The 25888-nt window shown below is 49.0% G+C and overlaps 1 protein-coding gene across 1 annotated transcript in view; it reads right to left on the bottom strand.

The window, feature by feature from the left end:
* The window catches only part of fam151a (family with sequence similarity 151 member A), an 83514-nt gene that overhangs the window by 18079 nt on the left and 39547 nt on the right, over positions 1 to 25888 (bottom strand). The window contains exons 3-4 of the mRNA XM_085982489.1: positions 12439 to 12588; positions 10104 to 10266 (exon numbers count right to left, since the gene is read on the bottom strand). Of these exons, the coding sequence (XP_085838615.1) occupies positions 10104 to 10266; positions 12439 to 12588 (313 nt within the window). The remainder of the gene's footprint in view (positions 1 to 10103; positions 10267 to 12438; positions 12589 to 25888) is intronic.

Genomic DNA, 25888 nt, shown 5'->3' with positions numbered 1-25888 from the left:
ATAACCCATTTATCCCGACTCTCTCTTTTCTATTAGTTAGCCAAACCTCTACCCATGCCAATATATTACCCCCAACCCCATAAGAACATAAGAACATAAGAAATAGGAGCAGGAGTAGGCCAATCAGCCCCTCGAGCCTGCTCCGCCATTCGATAAGATCATGGCTGATCTGATCCTAACCGCCAATCTACTATCACAGAACCATCTCCTGAATCTAACAGAATTAGACACACGAAATAGGAGCAGGATCAGGCTACACGGCCCCTGGGCCCACTCCGCTACCCACAGGGCCATGTCCGATCCGAAGCTAGACTCATGTCCAAATTCCTGCCCGCTCCCCGTAACCCTTAATTCCCTTTACTTCTAGGAAACTGTCTATTTCTGTTTTAAATTTATGTAATGATGTAGCTTCTACAGCTTTTTGGGGCAGCATATTCCATGGACCTACCACCCTCTGAGTGAAGTAGTTCCTCCTCATCTCAGTTTTGAAAGAGCAGCCCCTTATTCTAAGACTATGCCCCCTAGTTCTAGTTTCACCCATCATCGGGAACATCCTCCCCGCATCCACCCGATCCAACCCCTTCACAATCTTATATGTTTCAATAAGATCGCCTCTCATTCTTCTGAACTCCAATGAGTAGAGTCCCAATCTACTCAACCTCTCTTCATATGTCCATCCCCTCATCCCTGGGATTAACCGAGTGAACCTTCTTTGTACTGACTCGAGAGCAAGTATGTCTTTTCTTAAGTATGGACACCAAAACTGTATGCAGTATTCCAGGTGCGGTCTCACCAATACCTTGTACAACTGAAGCAATACCTCCCTATTTTTATATTCTATCCCCCTAGCAATGAAAGCCAACATTCCATTGGCCTTCTTGATCACTTGCTGCACCTGCATACTAACCTTTTGAGTTTTGTGCACCAGGACCCCCAGATCCCTTTGTACTTCAGTACTTTCCAGTTTCTTGCCATTAAGATAATAACTTGCTGTGGTAAACCACTGTTGTTGTTGTTGTTGTTGTTGTTGTTACACACTGTTGTACCTATGCATGCCTCAACATGTCTCGGCTGGCTCCACCCACACAGGCCCAGGTATAAAGGTGATTGACCTGCAGCCCCCTGCCTTCTTGGAACCCAGTCAACCATGAGAGGCATGCTCTGTTCTTTGCTAATAAAAGCCTTTAGTTACTCTCTTAACTCTCAGTCTTTTATGAGTAATTGATAGCGCATCAATTTTATTAGCAAAAACAAAATGTCGACATTTGCTGAACAGCAGGCTGCTGCACCAAACGCTGAACAGCAGGCTGCTGCACCAAACGCTGAACAGCAGGCTGCTGCACCAAACGCTGAGCAACAGGAGCTGCTGCGAGCCCTCAGACCAACATGCCTGGACCTAGACCCCCAAGAAGCGGGTTCGGCTACCAAATTCGCGCATTGGCTGCGTTGCTTCGAGGCCTACCTGCAAGCCTCAACTGTGACCCTGGACAAAAACAAGTTGGAAATCCTGGCCTCAAAGGTGAGCCACCAAGTTTATACAATAATCCAGGACGCGACGACCTACGCGGCGGCTATCGGTCTGCTAAAAGGGCAATACGCACGCCCGGTAAATACGGTCTATGCCCGGCACCTCTTAAGATCCCGCAGACAGCAGCCCGGGGAATCGGTGGAGGCCTTCCTACGGGCACTACGGATACTCGGCCGAGACTGCGACTGCAAAGAAGCATCAGCCGCAGCACACACGGAGGGACTGATCCGAGATGCTTTCATTGCGGGTCTAAGGTCCGACTACTCCCGGCAGAGACTGTTGGAAAAGGGAGAAATGGACCTGAGAAAGGCAGTGTCCCTCGCGCTCTCGCTCGACGCGGCCCACAGGAATATGGATGCCTTCTCCCCTAACCGCTCCGCAACGTGGACGCCACAACCTTGGGTCATGGGACCGCCACCTTCAACTGCTGCTGCGATGTCCAAGGCACAGAAATGTTATTTTTGTGGCCAGGCAAAACACCCCAGAGCACGCTGCCCGGCGAGAAACGCTACCTGCTCCGGCTGCGGGAAGAAAGGACACTATGTCAGCGCCTGCAAAGGTAAAACCGCTAACGCCAGCAGCGCCGCGTGCGAACCGTGGGGGCAGCCATCTTGTCCGCCATCTTGGGCTCCCCCAGCCGCGTGGGGATCGGGACCATGGGCGCCGCCATTTTGTCCGCCATCTCGGACGTCTCCAACTTCAACCACGGGGGACCCGGACTCAACCACCGCCTCATCTGACGACCACATCGACTCGCTTGACCATACGCTGGCCTCCGTGACGCTGGACCAATCTCTCCCTCATCAACTGTCCAGGTCCATGATGGACATTAAGGTAAACGGCCGCGCCACTACCTGCCTTTTTGACAGCGTGAGCACGGAAAGCTTTATCCACCCCGACACGGTGCGGAGTTACTCTCTCCCGGTCCTGCCGACGCGACATCGGATCTCTTTGGCTTCCAAAGCCCAGTCAGCGGACGTCGGTGGCTACTGTGTAGTGACCCTTTCAGTAAGGGGCACAGAATACAAACATTTTAAACTCCTGGTCCTGCCCCATCTTTGCGCTGCCGTTCTACTGGGGTTGGATTTTCAGTGCAACCTTAAGAGTGTCACATTAGCGTACGACGGACCCCTCCCCCCACTCACAGTCTGCAGCCAGCAGCTTTTAAATCGCCCGCCGCGCACCATTTGCAGCCTTTCCACCCTTAAAGTCCCCCCCCCCTCCTTGTTCGCTAACCTCACCCACGACTGTAAGCCCATCGCTACCAAAAGCAGGCGTTACAGTGCCGGGGATAGGAGCTTCATTAAATCCGAGGTAGCAAGACTCCTGAAGGAAGGGATTATTGAAAGTAGCACCAGCCCATGGCGAGCACAAGTGGTGGTAGTGAAGACTGGCGAAAAACAGCGCCTAGTTATTGACTACAGCCAGACGATCAATCGCTACACCCAGCTAGATGCATACCCACTCCCCCGCATATCTGACACGGTCAATCAGATAGCACAATACCGGGTGTTCTCGACGATTGATCTGAAGTCGGCATACCACCAGCTCCCCATCAGGGCTGAGGACCACCAGTACACAGCTTTTGAAGCTGACGGTCGTCTCTACCACTTCCTCAGAGTTCCCTTCGGCGTCACCAACGGGGTTTCAGTCTTCCAACAGGAGATGGACCGGATGGTCGACCAGAACGCGCTCCAGGCCACTTTCCCCTATCTAGACAACGTCACCATCTGCGGCCGCGACCAGCAGGACCATGATGTTAATCTAGAGAAATTCCTCCGTACGGCCCAGCGGCTGAACCTAACATACAACAAGGACAAATGTATGTTTCGTACCAAGCGCCTTGCCATTCTTGGCTGTGTAGTGGAGAACGGAGTCATCGGCCCCGACCCCGACAGGATGCGCCCCCTTATGGAGCTCCCCCTCCCCCACTGCCAAAAAGCACTGAAGAGATGCCTAGGGTTTTTCTTGTACTATGCTCAGTGGGTGCCGAACTATGCGGACAAAGCCAGACCCCTCATCAAGTCCACCGCCTTCCCCCTGACAGCAGAGGCCTGTGCAGCCTTCACTCTCATAAAAGGAGATATTGCGAAGGCCACAATGCACGCAGTGGATGAGTCCACCCCTTTCCAAGTGGAGAGCGACGCTTCCGACTTTGCCCTAGCTGCAACCCTTAACCAGGCGGGGAGACCCATGGCCTTTTTCTCAAGGACCCTCCAGGGCCCCGAGATTCGACACTCCTCTGTCGAAAAGGAGGCCCAGGCCATTGTGGAAGCTGTGCGACATTGGAGGCATTACCTGGCCGGAAAACGATTTACCCTGCTCACTGACCAGCGTTCAGTAGCTTTTATGTTTAATAATAAGCAGAGGGGCAAAATCAAGAACGACAAGATCTTGAGGTGGAGAATCGAACTCTCCACCTACAATTACGATATCTTGTACCGGCCCGGGAAACTCAATGAGCCCCCAGATGCCCTATCACGTGGTACATGCGCCAACGCGCAGGTCGATAGACTGAAGACCCTCCACAATGACCTCTGCCACCCGGAGGTCACCAGGTTTTTTCACTTCATCAAATCCCGTAACCTGCCCTACTCCATCGAGGAGGTCAGGACCATGACCAGGAACTGCCAAATCTGTGCCGAGTGCAAACCGCATTTTTATAGGCCAGACAGAGCAAGCCTGATCGAAGCCACGCGCCCCTTTGAACGGCTGAGCGTCGATTTTAAAGGGCCCCTCCCCTCCTCCGACCGCAATGTGTACTTCCTCAACATAATTGATGGGTACTCCCGTTTCCCGTTTGCCATCCCTTGCTCAGACATGACCAGTACCACGGTCATTAAATGTCTGAATGACCTCTTCGCCTTGTTCGGTTTCCCTAGCTATATTCATAGCGACAGGGGCTCATCCTTTATGAGCGACGAACTCCGGCAGTACCTGCTCTCGAGAGGTATCGCTACAAGCAGGACCACCAGCTACAACCCCCGGGGGAATGGCCAGGTGGAAAGGGAGAACGCGACGGTCTGGAAGGCAGTCCTTTTAAACTTGAAATCTAAGGGCCTCCCGACCTCTCGCTGGCAGGAAGTCCTCCCTGCGGCGCTCCATTCCATTCGGTCACTGCTCTGTACAGCCACCAATGCTACCCCTCACGAGAGAATGTTCTCCTTCCCCAGGAAGTCCACATCGGGGACCTCGTTACCGACATGGCTGACTTCTCCAGGACCCGTCCTACTGCGGAAGCACGTGAGGTCCCATAAGACAGACCCCCTGGTCGAGAGGGTGAGCCTCCTCCATGCCAACCCTCAGTATGCTTACGTGGTGTACCCGGACGGGCGGGAGGACACAGTCGCCATACGAGACCTCGCACCTTCGGGTGCTCCCGAAACACCCCCCTCGCCATCCACCACTACCCATGCCTACCCCCAGTACGCTTACATAGCGTACCCGGACGGGCGGGAGGACACAGCCCCCACACGAGATCTCGCACCTTTGGGTGCCCCTGAAACACTACCATTGCCATCCACCACTACCCACAACCCAACCCCGCTAGACGGCATGCCGCAGCCCCAGGACCCATCATTGACCACCCAACCACTCAATGAGACGCCAGACTCAACGTTGGATGCTGCACCATCACCGCCGCCACCACGACGATCAGGACGGCATACAAGGCCACCTGATAGACTTACTTACACGAACCTTTAGTACACTTCACCCCGCCGGACTCAATTTTAAACAAGGGGTGAATGTGGTAAACCACTGTTGTTGTTGTTGTTGTTGTTACACACTGTTGTACCTATGCATGCCTCAACATGTCTCGGCTGGCTCCACCCACACAGGCCCAGGTATAAAGGTGATTGACCTGCAGCCCCCTGCCTTCTTGGAACCCAGTCAACCACGAGAGGCATGCTCTGTTCTTTGCTAATAAAAGCCTTTAGTTACTCTCTTAACTCTCAGTCTTTTATGAGTAATTGATAGCGCATCACTTGCTCTACGATTTTTCCTGCCAAAGTGCATAACCTCACACTTTCCAGTATTGTATTCCATCTGCCAAATCTCTGCCCACTTACTTAGCCTGTCTATGTCCCCTTGCAGGTTTTTTATGTCCTCATCACTCACTACTTTCCCTCCCATCTTAGTATCATCTGCCAACTTTGATATATTACACTCGGTCCACTCCTCCAAATCGCTCTTATCTTGTGTAGTAACCTTTTATGTGGCACCTTATCGAATGCCTTCTGGAAATCCAAATACACATCTACTGGTTCCCCTTTATTCACCCTGCTTGTTACATCCTCAAAGAACTCCAGCAAATTTATTAAGTGTCTGTTTAACATATAGGCCTTCCTGCAGCCAGGGACTGCTTCTCCTGGAGCCTCCTGTGTGCATGCTCCATTCTGGTTGTGGAGCTCCAAAATATCAGTAAAGCACTGGTCAGTCCTAGGACTTTTTAAAATGCATTCTGGGGCTATGGGCATTGCTGGTCAGGCCAGCATTTATTGCCCATCCCTAGTTTCCCTTGAGAAGGTGGTGGTAGGCCTTCTTCAACTGTTGCAATCTGTGTGTTGAAGGTGCTCCCACTGTGCTGTTAGGGGGTTCCAGGATTTTGACCCAGCGACTATGAAGGAACGGCAATATATGTCCAAGTCAGGATGGTGTGTGACTTGGAGAGGAACTTGGAGGTGATGGTGTTTCCATGCACCTGCTGTCCTTGTCCTTCTAGGTGGTGAAGGTTTGGGAGGTGGCTTCGAAGAAGCCTTGGTGAATTTTTGCAGTGCATCTTGTAGACAGTACACACTGCAGCCATAGTGGAGGGAGTGAATGTTTAAGGTGGTGGAAGGGCTGCCGATTAAGAGGGCTGCTTTGTTCTGGATGGTGTCAAGCTTCTTGAGTGTTGTTGCAGCTGCACCCATCCAGGCAAGTGGAGAGTATTCCATCACATAACTGACTTGTGCCTTGTGGAAAGGCTTTGGGGAGTCAGGAGGTGATTCACTTGCTGACATTTGCTAGGCATCTGTGTGCTGGTACTAAATTGAGAACTTACAGGTTAGCCAGCTAAGAATATTTGAAATCACTTTCTCAGTCTAAAGAGTTAAGAATAAACCATATAATTCCCTTGTAAGCAAACAGCAGGTAAAAGATTACACGTCTTTTCTGATGTCACAGTGCAGCAATAACCCTTTTGGAGATGTCATCCCTCAGCAGGAACAGGATACATACAGCCAGCTGAGACTGGCAGAGAAAATAGTTCAAACGAAGGAGCAACATGAAACACAAAAATGCTGTTTAAATCACAAGCCGCTCCCAGTGAGTGATTCCCAGCTACAGTATTACCCAGTCACAAGGTACATGGTTATAAACTGGCAGAGTTTCATTTTCCTAGTTTATGATAGATTAGGTTCACTCTGTTACTCACACTCACAGGCATTCATTACTATTTAGTTCGGTAAACTGGCAAAATCCCTGGATCAGAATCCAGTCAATGACTACCGTCCGAACCTCTTAATTAATTGTCTGCCTGTCACCCAGTCCAGGAATTCATTATTCTTTATGTAAATCATCCAAACTCCAGCATAGCTTCCAGTCTGCAACTCACAGTCAGCTATTATATACTAGGAACTAGATTTTTAGCAGAAGGCTATAATTACATTGGACAGGAACTAGCATTGTGTAAAATAATTGGGACAAATGTATGTTCCTCCCACTCCGAGTACATTTGATGTGTAAACTGGGTTTCTGCCAAAATTACAGTGGCAGAGTGGGGAGAAGCTCTGAGGAAATTAACCCATAGGCTCTTACAGACATGTGACAGGGATACAGCCGCAGTTACATCATGTGACAGGGATACAGCCGCAGTTACATCGTGTGACAGGGATACAGCCGCGGTTACATCATGTGACAGGGATGCAGCCGTGGTTTCAGCGTGTGATTGTTATTAAGGAACTGAAATATCTGATGAGAAAATATTTCAAGAATTTCACTAAACATTTGAATTTTTTTAATGTTACTTGAACAAGACACAGACAGTATCCAGAAAACATTCTACAAATAGCCCATTGTCTGACGAGAGGAGATTTAAAACTAGAGAACCGTTCCTAAATTATTTAATGTAAGAAGTCACACAACACCAGGTTATAGTCCAACAGTTTTATTTGAAATCACAAGCTTTCGGAGCGCTGCTCCTTCGTCAGGTGAAGTGGAGAGATGCCTATAGACACAGATTATATAGTCAGAGAATAATGCCAGATGATTACAGGTAATCTTTCTAACTGCCATTTATCACACCTCAGCAGAGAGATAAGCACAGCAATCAAAGGTGTGGATGGTGTCCAAACAGGTCAGTCAGGAAAACATTACATCAAAGAACAATGAGGTGGGGTCACAAGGGGTCAAATGTTGCAGATGCTGGGGTCTGTATGGCACAGTTATGGCACAGTTTATACGGTAGACTCTCTTGACCAGTTCTAAGTCCTCACAAGCTTTGTCACCTAGTAGTGAATCAAGTCCTTCAGCCACAGCAGAAAACATGAGATGATGCACTTTGTCTTTGACTGTCACTTTAAGTGTGCATACACCTAAGCTATCTATTTTCTGTCCATTATAGTTCTTCAGTAGTACTGACTTTTTCTGTATTTTGGGCTTTTCTTTCATATTTTTAATGTCACTCATACTGATTAAGTTTGCTTTTGCCCCAGTGTCTAGTTTCAATGTAACTAATGCTCCATTTACCTGCAGTGGCATCATCCATTTGTCCTCTTTTACTGCATTAACTTTATGTTCAGCATTGTCCGTTCCTGAGGGCTGCACATTTTCTGTATCCTTTTCCTTATTGTCACATGACACCATTCCTACAAAAAATGTCTCACTTAAATCAGTGTCCTCAATCACATTGACTTGTTGCCCTTTCTTTGTTTTTACTTTTGAAAAGCATTTTTTGGCAAAGTGATTCTTTCCATTACATTTTGTGCGCATTTTCCCAAACGCAGGGCATTGTCTTGACTGGTGCTGGTAACCACAGCGTTTACAATTAAAAATTCCACCCTCCGATTGCTTTGCATTTCTGTTCTGCCCATGTTTCTTCCCCTTGCAGAACACAGCACCAACAGCAGCACAGTCACTCATTACAGTCGCATTATTATTAATTTCACTGAAAGTCTTCGCGTGCTTCTGAGCTAGCTCACTGGCATGGCATATTTTCACAGCATCCTCCAATGTTAGTTCGGTTTCTCTCAACAAACGTTCCCTGACTTTCTTATCATGAATACCAAACACAATCTGGTCACAAATCATGGATGATTTCAGTACAGAGAAATTACATGTCAGACAAAAAACATTTTTTTTGCTGGAAATCACAGCAGGTCCGGCCGCATCTGTGTAGAGAGAACAAGCCAACGACGACTCGAGTCTGGATGACCCTACATCAGGTGGGGTTACACAGATGCGGCCGGACCGGCTGTGATTTTCAGCAAAGAAAATGTTTTTTGTCTGTTTTTTGTTTTTCATACAGACCCCAGCATCTGCAACATTTTACCCCTTGTGACCCCACCTCATTGTTCTTTGATGTAATGTTTTCCTGACTGACCTGTTTGGACACCATTCACACCTTTGATTGCTGTGATTATCTCTCTGCCGAGGTGTGATAAATGGCAGTTAGAAAGATTACCTGTAATCATCTGGCATTATTCTCTGACTATATAAGCTGTGTCTTTATGCATCTCTCCACTTCACCTGACGAAGGAGCAGCGCTCTGAAAGCTTGTGATTTCAAATAAAACTGTTGGACTATAACCTGGTGTTGTGTGACTTCTTACATTTGTCCACCCCAGTCCAACACCGGCATCTCCACACCATAAATTATTTAAGTGAAGCATTAGCTTTTATAGGCATCTGCTCAGGGCAGTGTTCAAGGAGCAGCTTCTACAGGGGGGAGAGAGCTATGAAGTGTGAGGGAATTAAAAAATAATCTCTTTTGTTCCCTCCTCTCAATGGAGGTGCTGATGCATGCTGGGCTACCGTTCCATAGCACACTCTCCAGTGCCTAACCCAAGTATTGGCCTAGACAGCAAGTGTTCACAGGATATTTGACCATTTGGAGTATTACCACTGAGCCCAACGACGTTCACAGAAGATCTCAGTTAATTGCTCAGCACATGCCATGTGAGCAGGGACAGAGGTAGAGTGAGCTGGGACACACACACACATGGAAATCCAATCAATTCTTGGCCCGACTGCTGCCTGGCACCAAGCATCTGATGATTGCAGCAAGTCCATTCATCACCCTGCATGGTCACAACACGGGGTCTCGGCCCAGACGTGATGTTGGCAAACAACTTCAGAAGAGTTTCACATGTTGGGCCCTGCCATTGCAATTCCTTGTTGCCACTTCTACATTCGGAAAAATTTAAGCGCAATAAAAAATCAACTGGTTTCTGTGAGGTTTCTCAGCAACAAGTGATGTGTTACGATAGTGTGACTGAGGGAACAGGGATGAGCTTCACATTGGCTGTTAAGTAAAAATTAGTGCCCAGTAACTGCGACAGTGGTTTTGAAAATGGCAGCACTGAGGTTAAAGTTACCTGGAGGCGTTGACGGGCCGCATGAATCCCGGGATGTTTGGGCCAATCAGAATGTCAGCATTTAACCAGACCGGCCTGTTGATCCTGATTTCATTAGATTTCTTCACCAGGATGTCCAGGGAGGGGTTCACTGCCTCAATGCTTTTGAAATCCAACTTGATACCTAGGAAAAATGATATTAATATTACTTCTTCAGAGCCTTTGATATGATTGTTGAACCCTTTCCCACTCAATGGTGTCTATGTTTTGGGCCCCTTGTATATTGCAGAACTGCTTAATATTCTGGAGCTTCTGATGCTGTGTAATCCACCTTGTCTACATTGCAGGGTAGATTCAAAAGCACCAGTGGCAACAGAGAAACAGTTGCATTAGCAAGCTTGCGTCTGCAAAGAATGGTTTAAAATAGCAATTGTGACCTTCAGTTTCTGAACGCAGACCCTCCCCAATGTTTGGGAAGGTTCATACAGACCAGCCACGTAAAAACTGCAGTGCTGGACTGTATGTGGAAGGTTGCATGTTCATTCCAACTACATCCAGAAAATACACTGTCCACCGCTAGTGGCAGCCATTAGATCCCCCGCTGTCGGCACTACTGCCCCAAGCTGTCCTGCACCATTAGTAACAGCCATTAAATCCATCCGTGGAGGCACTAGCTTTAGAAGACACCTCCTGAGGTCCCCCCTTGCTCCTGCAACAGCAATAGCACCTCCTCTCCTACTTTACCACTACTGCTGAGGTAAGCATTAGTGCAGTCAGCGTTAGTGCTGTAATAGAAAGGGGCACTGATCTCCGCTCGATAAGGAGTCATGGAATAGGATGCAAAGTATAACATCGGGTAAATAATTGGCTTAAAAAGAACATTGATTGTAGCTTGAAATGGCAAGTTCTCAGCCTGGAACATGTTATGAGTGAAGTATGAGGGCCGGTCTAGGGAATGCTTACTATTTTGAATATATTGTAGGAATTGACGAATTCCTAACTAAGAACTGAGGTCGACTCAGGCGATCAAACAAACAGGTTTTTAATGCAAAACTAAACGAGTTTAAACAGTTTGTTGAGATCGACACAGGAGAACCACGAAAACAGGTCTGTACAAGTTGAAGCTTCCATGAGGACTGCTAGGGCAGTCCCGTGGATGGCGTCATGACGTCATCAAGCTTTTCCCGCGCTTGGGTGGTCACGTGATTAGCGGCATGACATCATCGCGTTTGCCCGTGCTTTTAAAGGGACCACGCCCCGTACATGCAAACAGTATGTACAAACACAGAAATCACTAACAGACTGGTACAGGCTTAGATTGGAGTAAAACATCGTTAAAGGGAATTATATACAGTTGTTCTGAGTCTCTTAGTGGCTCCGCCACAATATATTAATTAATGACTTTGACACGAGCATTGCAAGCTAAACTTCCTAATGACGTTTTGAAGATTAGGAAGTGGGCTGAGGAAGATAATCCAGGCTAGTCGTTCACTATGGTGAAGGATTCAAATACCAGGTTAAAAATGAGGATGTTGGGATTAAGAAGGCAAGCCAAGTGAGTAGGTGGGGTTGACTTACGAGAAAGGGAGAAGTTTGATTAGGTTTGTGGTCCTTTCCTAGTCCTAAAAAAATGTTATGTTTTTGTATCTTGGAAACTGCAGAGTGAATAGGCTGAGTTGCTGTGTTTTTTTAGCAGATGAAAAGCTGGCTGATTTACCGACACATATTTAACAGATGTCTGTAATCAACATTATTACAAATTCAACTGATCAGTCCCACATGCACAGGAATGAAAGCTGCACCCAATGCCTTTTTACTGTTCACTCTTCAGAAAAGCTTATTGTAAAAAAAAAGAACAAGAAATGACTTCTCATTTCACCAAGAATGAAATGCATCAAAGAATAATTTGTTCCAACCTGCTGTTATCACTGTCTGTTGTCCATAGGCATCAGTTAGTGACCAGTACACTAACATGAGTCTGCCCCTCAGGCAGCCTTGAGCCAGCAATAAGATGCAACAGTACGAGATTATTAAAGGGGGATTTTCTTCATGGAAAAGCATTTGGCAAATTCTCAGTGATTTGTGCAAACACATGATACAATGACAACTTGTGTTGAAACTAATTATCATGCTGTTGATTTTATTGTGACAAAGATGATGAATATCACGTCTGACTATTCTTCCTCCCTTCCCCCACACCCACAACACACATCCCAAGAATTTTATCTTCCAAAGGCCACTCCTTTAGAGGTATAACATTATTTCCTGTTAAAAAAAAGATTGAAGAGTGTATGTACTTTAATATAGATGGAAAGGAGAAAAATCTTTTATTCAGAGTGACTCAGGTGAGTTTTACCTCTCTTGGATCTGATGACCATGTCCAGCCACTCCTGCAAGGTGTTGTCACTGTAGATATCAGGCGGGTGAGCCATGATCGGGGTACCAGTCTCGTTTGCAGTGTTGAGTCCTTCAATGTTGACATCAGCTTCCAGTACCATGGCATTGCCTGGGAGCACAGATGTGCAATAATCAGGCTGTGACAACCACAAAAAATCCACAAGTTTTGTTTTCTTGATGGCTTTTTCAACCCCTCCTCCTCAGTGGGGAAAAGCAGAATGGTACAATCCACTGACATCTTCATGGACTCCGAGCTGCTGCTACGGGGGCCAAGCAAGAGGAACGCAACAAGAAAACCCCTCCCCCACTAACCTTGGTTCTGGGCACAGATTCCCCAGCCCAGTAGGCCAATGTATTAGGCCAGGGCAGCATCCATGGAGAGAGAGATGGAGTTAATGTTTCAGGTCGAAGACCCTTCGTCAGAACTGGAAAAATGCAGGAAAAGGGATAGATTTTAAAGCAAGTGGGGGCTGGGAAAGGGGGGAGGGGATGAAAGAACAACTTTCACCCCTCCCCCTTTTCCCAGCCCCCGCTTGCTTTAAAAATCTATCCCTTTTCCTGCTTTATTTCCAGTTCTGATGAAGGGTCTTCGACCTGAAACGTTAACTCCATTTCTCTCTCCACGGATGCTGCACTGGCCTGCTGAGTTTTTCCAGCGTTTTCTGTTATTATTTCGGATTTCCAGCATCCGCAGTATTTTGCTATCGTATCAGGCCAATGTATATATTGTGTCACGGACTGCTAGCTTGTGAGTTCCTGTCTGACATTCTTCACAAAACTCATCTCTAACCATGCCTGTCCTGTCAGGGTTTTTTTTGTCTGATTATCTTTCTGTGAAGCACCTTGGGATGATTTTCTACCTTAAAAATGTTATTTAAATTCCATCCTCGTCCAGAGGCACTGAGCAAGACTGCAACACTCATACTGCTGCTCTGGCCTGAGAACGGCTACCTTAGCACATTCGAGGTATTGAACCTGGTACCTTTGGTCCATATGGCTTAGTTCCAGAAAAACACTGAGCCAATTCAGCAGCGAGATTGTCATCTTCAACAACAGAGGGATCTTTTTTCTTGGTTCTCTGGGTGGTGCAGCCACTGTCCCTACAATATGATGGATATTAAAACTGGCGGTTTCATGAAACCCCTGAACTGAATTTTAAAAACAAGAAAAGCTCCAAAGTCTTGTGTGTACCATTCCCATCAAACTCATCTCTCTGCATCACACTGGGTGAGTGTTGTTAGGCTTAGGGCTGCACCACGTAAATGGAATCACTGCAGCAAACTGGTACCAGCTGTGAGATGGTTTATTGAAGGCATTATGGGGACAGCCTCTATTTATCGGCGGTCCTTTGACACAAACCTACTGGTACCGTTTGATCTTTTAGTCATGTCCATGGATGGCTCTGGACAGCTTCCATTCAGACTGTTTCACATTGGGCAATTTTATAAACTGGATATTGGGAGCCATTCTCAACTCCTGATCAAAGCAGTTTTCACCTTACATCAAATAGGGAAAGATGTCTACATTATATCTATCGATATCTATAAAAGACCTCTTCTGTCTGTCTGTCTGTCCGTTCTCTATACACGCAAAAGTTATAGAGCGTACCTACACGTGTGTTACATCAAAAGAAAGCTTACGATTCTGGACCGGTCATAGGCATATTTACGTTTCGGTGAGACAAACTTTGTGCCCACGGTATCCCAAAAACGTTCAAAATTCCGCTCATTATCCCCTCATTAGCATTGAGTGACTGTGATGTCGAAGAGCTGCTATGATGTCAGAGCAGTTTTTGTGCTGTCATAAAGAAATCAATGCTTTCACTGTGCCCAGCCTACTCAGCTGGGGTGATTCGGGCCGGGCCTCTTCCTCTCCTCTCTCTCTCTCTCTCCCGGTCTCTCTCTCCCTCCCCCCTCAGTCTCTCTCTCTCCCTCTTTCTCTCTCTCCCTCTCTCTATCTCCCAGTCTCTCTCTCTCCCCCAGTCTCTCTCTCTCCTCCAGACTCTCCCTCCTCCAGTCTCGCTCTCTCTCCGTCTCTCTCTCTCCTCCAGTCTCTCCCTCCTCCAGTCTCTCTCTCTCTCCCCCAATCTCTCTCTCGCTCCCCGTCTCTCTATCTCTCTCTCTCTCTCTCCCCATCTCTTTCTCTCTTCCCTCAGTCTCTCTCTCTCTATCTCCCCAGTCTCTCTCTCTCTCTCTCTGTCTCCCCAGTCTCTCTCTCTCTCTCCCCAGTCTCTCTCTCTCTCTCTCTCCCCCCTAGTCTCTCTCTCTCTCCCCGTCTCTCTCCCCCGTCTCTCTCTCTCTCTCCCCCTCAGTCTCTCTCTCTCTCTATCTCCCCATTCTCTCTCTCTCTCCCCAGTCTCTAACCTCTCTCTCCCCTCAGTCTCTCTACTCTCTCTCTCTCCCGTCTCTCTCTCTCTCCCTCAGTCGCTCTCTCTCCCCCCTCAGTCTCTCTCTCTCTATCTCCCCAGTCTCTCTCTCTCCCCCAGTCTCTCCCTCTCTCTCTCCCCCCAATCTCTCTCTCTCTCCCCCCTCAGTCGCTCTCTCTCCCCCTCAGTCTCTCTCTCTCTGTCTCCCAGTCTCTCTATCTCTTCCCCCAGTCTCTCTCTCCCCCAGTTTCTCTCTCTCTCCCCGTCTCTCTCTCTCTCCCCCCTCAGTCTCTCTCTCTCTCTCTCTCTATCTCCCAGTCTCTCTCTCTCCCCCGTCTCCCAGTCTCTCTCTCTCCTCCAGACTCTCCCTCCCAGTCTCTCTCTCTCTCTCCTCCAGTCTCTCCCTCCTCCAGTCTCTCCCTCCTCCAGTCTCTCAATTCAATTCAATTCAATTCAAATCGCTTTATTGGCATGATAAGGTACATCTTATGTTGCCAAAGCATCGAAAAACATTTATGGTTGAACACATAAATGCAGATCTATTCATAAAGTGTATAAACAGATATGTCCCTGAGTGTATAAATATACATTCGTATAATTTGTATATACTCTTTTCTTAGGTTTACTGGTTGTCCCTCTGTTTATGGCAAGTTGTAACATAGTGTGCTGCTAAGGTTACACAGTTTCTCTGTTCCCCTAGTAGGTATGGGAGTTTTTGGTCGTCATTCAAATTTCTGAATTCAGGGCATATTTGTGAGAATTTTTGGTAGAAATTCTCCCTGATGCCCTGATATTTTCCACAAGCTGTGAGGAAGTGCATCTCTGTCTCCACCACTCCCTGACTGCAGTGAGAGCATATCCTGTCCTCTCTTGGCAGCCGGGTCTGTCTGTGTCTGCCTTTTTCGATGGCCAGGCTATGTTCACTAAGTCTGTACCTTGTCAAGGTTTTTCTCAGTTTGCTATCCTTTACCATGGTCAGGTATTCAGCCATGTTGTATTGTCTGTTTAGGGCCAAGTAGCAATTGAGTTTGTTTTGGGTTTTTGTTGTTTCTGCCCAATGTGACAGGTATTTTTCCTTTTGCTTAGTGACGATTGAGTTGGGTCGAATTCTCTGTGCTACGATGTCACTGTCCTGGGGCTGGTTATTGTTAGTAGTGTTAGTGGTTGCTTCACTGAGTCCCAGGACTAGTTGACTCAGGGTATTCTTCTTTATGTTCCTCTCTTGGCATTTCAAGGCTTCGTAATGATAGCAGTGGGGGTTGCTCATTTTTAGGTGTTTCCAAAATTTGGTGGCTCTTTTTTGGATAGTAATTATTAGTGGATATTGGCCTAGTTCTGCCCTGCTCTCTCTCTCCCCCAATCTCTCTCTCGCTCTCCGTCTCTCTATCTCTCTCTGTCTCCCAGTCTCTCTATCTCTCCCCAGTCTCTCTCTCTCTTCCCCCGCCTCTCTCTCTCTCTCTCTCTCCCCCCCCAGTCTCTCTCTCTCTCTCCCCTGTCTCTCTCGTCTCTCTCCCCCCAGTCACTCTACTCTCTCTCTCCCGTCTCGCTATCTCTCCCCCAGTCTCTCTCTCTCCCCCGGGTCGCTCTCTCTCTCCCCCCTCAGTCTCTCTCTCTCTATCTCGCCAGTCTCTCTCTCTCTCTCTCCCTGTCTCTCTCTCACCCCCTCAGTCGCTCTCTCTCCCCCCAGTTTCTCTCTCTCTCTCTCCCCGTCTCTCTCTCTCTCCCCCCCGTCTCTCTCTCTCCCCCCAGTTTCTCTCTCTCTCTCTCCCCGTCTCTCTCTCTCCCCCCAGTCTCTCTCTCTCTCTCTCCCTCCAGTCTCTCTATCTCCCAGTCTCTCTCTCTCCCCCCCCAGTCTCCCAGTCTCTCTCTCTCCTCCAGACCCTCCCTCCCAGTCTCTCTCTCTCTCCGTCTCTCTCTCTCCTCCAGTCTCTCCCTCCTCCAGTCTCTCCCTCCTCCAGTCTCTCTCTCCCCCAATCTCTCTCTCGCTCTCCGTCTCTCAAATTCAAATTCAAATCGCTTTATTGGCATGATAAGGTACATCCTATGTTGCCAAAGCATCAAAATACATTTATGGTTGAACACATAAACGCAGTTCTATTCATACAGTGTATAAACAGGTATATCCCTGAGTGTATAAATATACATTCGCCTTGTTTATATATACTCTTTTCTTAGTTTACTGGTTGTCCCTCTGTTCATGGCAAGCTGTAACATAGTGTGCCGCCAGTGTTACACAGCTTCTCTCCTCCCCCAGTAGGAATGGGAGTTTTTGGTTGTCATTCAGATTTCTGAATTCAGGGCATATTTGTGAGAATTTTTGGTAGAAATTCTCCCTGATGCCCTGATATTTTCCACAGGCTGTGAGGAAGTGCATCTCTGTCTCCACTACTCCCTGACTGCAGTGAGAGCATATCCTGTCTTCTCTTGGCAGCCTGGTCTGCCTGTGTCTGCCTTTTTCGATCGCTAGGCTATGTTCGCTAAGTCTGTACCTTGTCAAGGTTCTTCTCAGTTTGTTATCCTTTACCATGGTCAGGTAATCAGCTATGTTGTATTGTCTGTTTAGGGCCAAGTAGCAATTGAGTTTGCTTTGGGTTTTTGTTGTTTCTGCCCAATATGTCAGATATTTTTCCTTTTGCTTAGCGACGATTGTGTTGGGTCGAATTCTTTGTGTTACCCTGTCACTGTCCTGGGGCTGGTTATTGTTAGTATTGTTAGCAGTTACTTCACTGAGTCCCAGGACTAGTTGACTGAGGGTATTCTTCTTTAAGGTCAGCTCTTGGCATTTCAGGGCGTCGTAGTGATAGCATTGGGGGTTGCTCATTTGTAGGTGATTCCAAAATTTGGTGGCTCTTTTTTGGATAGTGATTATTAATGGATATTGGCCTAGTTCCGCCCTGCATGCATTGTTTACTGTTTTCCTTTGAGTCCGGAGGATACTTTTACAGAATTCTGCATGTAGGATCTCAATTGGGTGTTTGTCCCATTTTGCAAATTCTTGTTGTGTTAGCGGTCCCCATACCTCACTGCCATAGAGTGCAATTGGTTCAATTACTGATTTGAAAATTTTGAGCCAAATGCTAATTGGGATTTCTATTTGGATTGATTTTTTGATGGTATAGAAAGCCCTTCTTGCTTTCTCTTTCAGTTCATTCACAGCCAGTTTGAAGTTTCCCGTAGAACTGATTTTTAAGCCCAAGTATGTGTAGTTAGTGGTTTGTTCAATTTTGGTTGTTCCTACTGTGAAATTTATTTTGGGTCCCTGATGTTTGGATCTTTGCTGGAACACAAGGACTTTGGTTTTTTGGGGATTTATTGTCAGGGCCCAAGTCTGGCAGTACGACTCCAGCAGGTCCAGGTTCTGCTGCAGACCCTCCTTAGTTGGTGACAGCAGAACCAGGTCGTCTGCATAGAGGAGGAATTTAACCTTGGATTCATATAGGGTGAGGCCGGGTGCTGTAGATTGTTCAAGTAGTTTTGCCAATCCATTTATGTAAATATTAAAGAGTGTCGGTGAGATTGGCGAGCCCTGCGTCACCCCCCGCCCCTGTGGGAAGTATTTTGTTTGTTTGTCTCCAATTTTAACTGCACATTTGTTGTTTGTATACATTGATTTAATTACATCATATGTTTTCCCTCCTACCCCGCTTTCGATAAGTTTCAGGAATAAACCGTCATGCCAGATGGAGTCGAAAGCCTTCTGGAAATCTACAAAGCATGCGTAGATTTTGCTTTTGTTATGGTGAACGTGTTTGTCAATTAGGGTCTGTAGGGTGAAGATATGATCGGCTGTTCTATAGTTTGGCAGGAATCCAATTTGGCTTTTACTCAAGACATTGTGCTCCTCAAGGAAGTTTATAAGTCTTTTGTTTATGATGCTACAGAATACCTTCCCCAGGTTACTGTTTACACAGATGCCTCGATAGTTGTTTGGGTCGATTTTGTCCCCACTTTTGTATATGGGCGTTATGAGTCCTTTGTTCCAGATATCAGGGAAATAACCGACACTCAGAACCAAGTTGAAGAGTTTTAGGATAGCCAGTTTCATTTTGTCGTCTGTGTGTTTAATCATCTCGTTTAGTATGCCGTCTGTCCCGCAAGCTTTTCCTGGTCGCAGGTCCTTGAGTTTTTCAAGAAGTTCTTTTTCTGTTATTATGGCGTCTAGCGGGTTTTGGTTATCTTTTATGGCCATTTCTAGCTTTTCCAGTTTTTTGCATATTTGGTGTTGCTCTGGTCTTAGTGTGTTTTTGTGGTATAATTTTTCAAAGTGGTTTACCCATGTGTCCCCATTTTGAATGGCCAAATCATCGTGTTGTTTTTTGTGTAGTGTTTTCAAGTTGTCCCAGAAACAATTGGAATCAATGGATTCCTCCATGGAGCTGAGTGTATTCTTAATATATTGCTCTTTTTTGGTTCTGAGTGTGTTTCTGTATTGTGTCAGTGTCTGACAATAAGTAAAGCGTAATTCCTCGTTTTCTGGATGTCTGTGTTTTTGGTTTGATATTTTTCTAAGTTTTTTCCTCATGTTATGGCAATCTGGGTCAAACCATTTTTCATAGTTTTTTGTTTTGGGTTTGTTCTTGCGAGCTTTCAAGTTTGCACTTGTTGCCAAATTATCAAAAATATTGTTTAGGTTAATAACTGCCCGGTTTACGCCTTCTTTATTGTGAGTGTATATGTTATCCAGAAAGGTGTCTAAGAGAGCTTGAGTTGATGCATTGCTAATTGTTTTCTGGTATTTTTCCGTGTCGTTTTTGGCCCATCTGTACGATTTTTTGGTGTTGTACAGTTTACTGGGTTGTGTTTCTATGTTGTTTGCTTCTGTCTTTTTGAGATACATAGTAATTTGACTGTGATCTGACAGTGTTGTTTGTGGTTTGACTGTGAATGCTCTGAAAGAGGATGGGTCTAAATCTGTAATCATATAGTCTACTGTGCTGCAGCCAAGAGGTGAGCAATAGGTCGATCTTCCTAGGAGGTCTCCTATGAACCTACCATTGACAATGTACAGACCCAGGTTTCGACAGAGCTGTAGTAGCTGTTTTCCGTTGGTATTTGACTGCTTGTCGCAGTTATGCCTGTATGGAAGGGAAGGGATGTCAAAGTGGTTATTCCCGAATACGTAATTGTTTCCCTGGTTATTGGTGAAGTCTGGTTCTTCGCCCGTTCTTGAATTGAGGTCCCCACAGATCAACACGTTCCCCTGGGCCTGGTATTGGATAATTTCCCCCTCCATGTTGGGGAAGGTGTCCTCTTTAAAGTACGGGGAATCAATTGGAGGGATATGAAGTGCGCAAATGTAAACATCTTGGGTGTTTGAGATAATCTCCCTCTCAATTTTGAGCCACATGTGGTTTTCGCCCTTTTTTATAAATTTGATGTAATTCTTAAGTTCTGTTTTAAACCAGATCAGTATGCCTCCGGAGTCTCTGCCTTGGGTTACACTTGGTAATTTATTGGAGGGGACCACCAGCTCAGTGTACCCTTGGGGACAGCCAGTGTGTCCTTTTCCTTTATACCAAGTTTCCTGTAAAATGATAATATCTAGGTCTTTAGTTTCATCTATGAACTCTGGGGTCCTACTCTTCACGTCTAGCACCGAAGAGCGTAGACCTTGGATATTCCAGGTCGAAATATATAAGGATTTCATGTTAAGTTTGATCTTTTACTATGATAGGTTAAAGAGTGGTACGTGTTTGTCGTGTCTAAGTGTGGGAAAAAAAGATCACTTCAGTTGCCTATAAAAGTTAATACTATTTGGTTACAGTTCTTTCTATTAATTAGTCCTTGATCCATAAGGCGGAAGTAGATGCTGCTGCACATCTGCTTATTGTCTCTATCTCTCTCTGTCTCCCAGTCTCTCTATCTCTCCCCAGTCTCTCTCTTCCCCCGTCTCTCTCTCTCCCCCCAGTCTCTCTCTCTCTCCCCTGTCTCTCTCGTCTCTCCCCCCAGTCTCTCTACTCTCTCTCTCCCGTCTCGCTATCTCTCCCCCAGTCTCTCTCTCTCCCCCTGGGTCGCTCTCTCTCTCCCCCCCTCAGTCTCTCTCTCTCTATCTCACCAGTCTCTCTCTCTCTCTCCCTGTCTCTCTCTCTCCCCCCTCAGTCGCTCTCTCTCTCCCCCTAGTTTCTCTCTCTCTCTCCCCGGTCTCTCTTTCTCCCCCCCAGTCTCTCTCTCTCTCCCTCCAGTCTCTCTCTCCCCCAGTCTCTCTCTCCCCCCAGTCTCTCTCTCTCCCCCAGTCTCTCTCTCTCTCTCTCTCTCCCCATCTCTCTCTCTCTCCCCTCAGTCTCTCTCTCTCTCTCTCTCTCTCTCTCCCCCCCAACCCCCCGGTCTCTCTCTCTCTCCCCCCCCAGTCTCTCTCTCGCTCTCTCCCTATCTCCCCAGTCTCTCTCACTCTCCCCGGTCTCTCTCTCCCTTCCCCACCTCTCTCTCTCTCTCCCCGTCTCTCCCCCCCAGTCTCTCTCTCTCTCCCCCCCTCAGTCTCTCTCTCTCTCTCTTTCTCTCTATCTCCCCATTCTCTCTCTCTCTCCCCAGTCTCTCTCCCTCCCCCTCAGTCGCTCACTCTCTCGCCCCTCAGTCTCTCTCTCTCCCTCTTTCTCTCTCCCCGTCTCTCTCTCTCTCTCCCCCCTCAGTCGCTCTCTCCCCCCTCAGTTTCTCTCTCTCTCTATCTCCCCATTCTCTCTCTCTCTCCCCAGTCTCTCTCCTCTCTCCCCCCAGTCTCTCTACACTCTCTCCCCCCGTCTCTCTCTCTCCCCCTCAGTCGCTCTCTCTCTCCCCCTCAGTCTCTCTCTCTCTCCCCCTCAGTCTCTCTCTCTCTACCCCTCAGTCTCTCTCTCTCTCCCCCTCAGTCTCTCTCTCTCTCCCCCTCAGTCTCTCCCTCTCTCTCTCTCCCCATCTCTCTCTCTCTCTCTCTCTCCCCCCTCAGTCGCGCTCTCTCTCCTCTCTCTCCCCCAAGTCTCTCTACTCTCTCTCCCCCCGTCCCTCTCTCTCCCCCTCAGTCGCTCTCTCTCTCCCCCTCAGTCTCTCTCTCTCTCCCCCTCAGTCTCTCTCTCTCTCTCCCCAGTCTCTCTCTCTCTCTCCCCCAGTCTCTCCCTCTCTCTCTCTCCCCCAGTCTCTCCCTCTCTCTCTCTCCCCAACTCTCTCTCTCTCCCCCCTCAGTCGCGCTCTCTCTCCTCTCTCTCCCCCCAGTCTCTCTACTCTCTCTCCCCCCGTCTCTCTCTCTCCCCCTCAGTCGCTCTCTCTCTCCCCCTCAGTCTCTCTCTCTCTCCCCCTCAGTCTCTCTCTCTCTCTCCCTCAGTCTCTCTCTCTCTCTCCCCAGTCTCTCTCTCTCTCTCCCCCAGTCTCTCCCCCAGTCTCTCCCTCTCTCTCTCTCCCCATCTCTCTCTCTCTCTCTCCCCCCTCAGTCGCGCTCTCTCTCCCCCAGTCTCTCTCTCTCTCTCTCCCCCCTGGCCTCTCTGTCTCTCTCCCCCAGTCTCTCTCTCCCCAGTCTCTCTCTCCCCCCAGTCTCTACTCTCTCTCTCTCCCCTGTCTCTCTCTCTCTACCCCAGTCTCTCTATCTCTCTGTCTCCCAGTCTCTCTATCTCTCCCCAGTCTCTCTCTCTCTTCCCCCGTCTCTCTCTCTCACTCTCTCCCCCCAGTCTCTCTCTCTCTCTCTCTCTCTCGTCTCTCTCCCCCCAGTCTCTCTACTCTCTCTCTCCCGTTTCGCTATCTCTCCCCCAGTCTCTCTCTCTCCCCCTGGGTCGCTCTCTCTCTCCCCCCTCAGTCTTTCTCTCTCTATCTCGCCAGTCTCTCTCTCTCTCTCTCTCTCCCTGTCTCTCTCTCTCCCCCCTCAGTTGCTCTCTCTCTCCCCCCAGTTTCTCTCTCTCTCTCTCTCCCCGTCTCTCTCTCTCCCCCGTCTCTCTCTCTCCCCCAGTCTCTCTCTCTCCCCCAGTCTCTCTCTCTCTCCCCTCCAGTCGCTCTCTCTCTTCCCCCCCGTCGCTCTCTCTCTTCCCCCCCAGTCGCTCTCTCTCTTCCACCCCAGTCGCTCGCTCTCTTCCCCCCCAGTCGCTCGCTCTCTTCCCCCCCAGTCGCTCGCTCTCTTCCCCCCCAGTCGCTCTCTCTCTCTCTCTCTTCCAACAACAACATGCCCTCGAAAAAGCCTCGGCACCGCCGGGCACTCCAGCTAGTATATATATATATATATATATAAAAAAGAGTATGTCTCTCTGTCTGTCTGTCTCTCTGTCTATCTGTCTGTCCGGCTATACAATCAAAAGTTATAGAGCGTACCTACACATGTGTTGTATCAAAAGAAAGCTCATCATTAGGGGACTCTTGTAGGCGTATTTACTTTTTGGTCGGACAAAAATTGTGCCGACGGTATCCAAAAAACGTTCAAAATTCCGCTCATTATCCGCTCATTAGCATCGAGTGACGTGAAGGTTGACCAATCGTACGGTCGAGCGACCCGACGGTTGACCAATCGCTGCGTCACGGGGTCAGGTTCATTGCGTGTGCGGGCGGGCCATCCTACAGTCGAGTGACAGGACGATTGACCAATCCTACAGTTCAGTGACCTGACGGTTGACCAATCGGTGCGTGTGTGGGCGGGCCTTATCATTCTGAAATGAGGTGAGTGGCCGCCATCTTGATTCTAAACTCTTCATTTCTTTTTCCCACTTTCTGCGTGTTTCTTTTCAAATCTACATTTCTAGCAAAAAAATAAGTTGCTTTTAAAACACATAGGCCTAGAAATTCAGTATAGCCACTTTTGGGGCGGTAAAGTCGGGCGGTCGCTAAAGTTAGCGCCCGCCGGAAAGTGCAGGTCACTTCGCCGAAATTCAGTAAATTTGGCCAAGAGTTTGGACGAGCGCTGAAACTGGCGTTGCACTCCTATCTTTAGGCGCTAAGCCGGCGGTGCGGACTGATAACGCCGAGGCCGGGCGCAGCGCAGGTGCGGTCATGTTTTGATTGACAGCAGACACCCTGACGCCGGCCAGCTCTTAAAGGGGGAAGGGTCGGCTTGGTCTGCAGCCACGCCCTGGATAGTGGAGCCCTGCAGCTGGGCCTGAACACTGCTGGTGGACCCAAATAGCGCCTGAAGCCATGGAGAAGGCCCGTGAACGAGCGCAGCGCTTCTCCCAGCATGCTTTGAGGGTGCTGGTTAGGGGGTTGGAAAGGTACAAAGAGATCTTGTGCCCGGACAGTGGCAAGAAGGCTCCCAGGAGGCAGTACAGGAGAGCCTGGAGGAAAATCGCCCACAGGGTGTCAGTCAACAGCGATGTCCCCAGGACTGGCGACCAATGCCGCAAGAAGTACAACGACCTCACTCGGATGGTCAAGGTGAGTACCCTTTCCAGTGTCCTCCTCATCCTTGCATGTGCACCTCACATTATGGGCAAAGGGACCTCAAAGGCCTAATGGCCAGCCCTCCTCCCGCAGCTATGGCACTGGCATGATCCTCAATAGCACTTTCTGCACTTAACACACTGGCCAAGCTATTCGACCATGGGAGGCAGTGCACAGAACAACAGGGCACCACACTGGCCAAGCTATTCGACCATGGGAGGCAGTGCACACAACAACAGGGCACCACACTGGCCAAGCTATTCGACCATGGGAGGCAGTGCACACAACAACAGGGCACCACACTGGCCAAGCTATTCCACCATGGGAGGCAGTGCACACAACAACAGGCCACCACAATGTACTTAGAGGCCGTCCTTTCTCTTGCAGGCCAAGATGGCCTGGAATTTGAAGAGCCAGAATGTCACCGGGGAAGGCCGTGCCCAGTTCCAGGAGCTCAGTGAGCTGGAGGAGAGCGTGGCTCGACTCATGCGTGGCCGGGTGGTTGGCCCTGTTGCCACTGGAGATGCCGACCCTGTGCTGCGACCCAATGGTAAGGACATGACCGTTTGGACCTCTCTCGTTCCCCTAGCGCATCAGATCTACATCCTTTGCCACTGTCCGACCAATGCGCTGAATGCCACCACTCATGCCTCCCTCGCTGACGCCCTGTCCTCACTCTAAAGCTACTCTTGTGCCTTCCTGCTTTCAGCTGGTGAGGAGGAGGTCCTTGAAGCTGAGAGTGCCAGTCCCTCGGAAGAGGAGGACGACGAGGACCAACAGGAAGGCGGCACATCGGGGGAAGCCTCATCCGCGCCAGGGGATGGCAATGGAGGGGAGACGTCTTGCCTGGAGGAGAGCCAGGGGGAAGTGCTGCAGGGGGGTGTAGCTCCTGGGCCCAGTGGCGTCCAGGCACGTGGGAAGGGTCGGGCAGAACGGCGGCCTTCTCCCCAGAGGGGGAAAGTGTTGCAGGGGAGGCCAGTTGCTGGGCCCAGTGGCGTCCAGGCACGTGGGAAGGGTCGGGCAGAACGGCGGCCTTCTCCCCAGAGGGGGCAAGTGTTGCAGGGGAGGCCAGTTGCTGGGCCCAGTGGCGTCCAGGCACGTGGGAAGGGTCGGGCAGAACGGCGGCATTCTCCCCAGAGGGAGAGTCCGGCCTCCAGTCCGGAGACGGTCCTCGCCCAGGAGGTGCGCCTCCTAGATGAAATGTCCGTGGATTCTGAGCGCCGCCACAAGGAGTTCATGGGGGTTGTGGGACAGTTGCCTCAGGCCATTGAGTCCCTGGCTCATAGTGTGGCCGCTTTCGGGGACTCACAGGCCAGGGGTGTCGACCAACTCGCGGCAGCACAGGCCAGGGGTGTCGAACAACTCGCGGCAGCACAGGCCAGGGTTGTCGACCAACTCGCGGCAGCACAGGACAGGGGTGTCCATCAACTCGCGGCAGCGCAGGACGCGAGTTGCGAGTTCATGAGTGGTGCCGTGCAGACACTCACTGATCTGATGCGGGCACAGACCACGGCAGTTCGGGCACTCACTTCTGCCACACTCGCTGTGTCGCGGAAGCATCGCCAGGGCACCCGCCGCCCTGCTGCAGCACAGCGGTCTGGCCTCCACCAGATTGCTGCGCTTGCTGCACTGCCAGCCCGGCCGAGTGCCAGTGTCTCTGGCGACCAGCGAGCGCCTGGCATCAGCCAGCTTGCCCCCATTGCTGCAGCCGCCACTGCAACTC

Source organism: Somniosus microcephalus, chromosome 3, assembly GCF_052327205.1.
Source record: "Somniosus microcephalus isolate GS21.2 chromosome 3, FLI_Smic_1.0, whole genome shotgun sequence".
NCBI classification, from domain to species: domain Eukaryota; kingdom Metazoa; phylum Chordata; class Chondrichthyes; order Squaliformes; family Somniosidae; genus Somniosus; species Somniosus microcephalus.
Note: the sequence above shows the minus strand (reverse complement) of the source record. Positions and strands in the feature narration are given on the sequence as shown.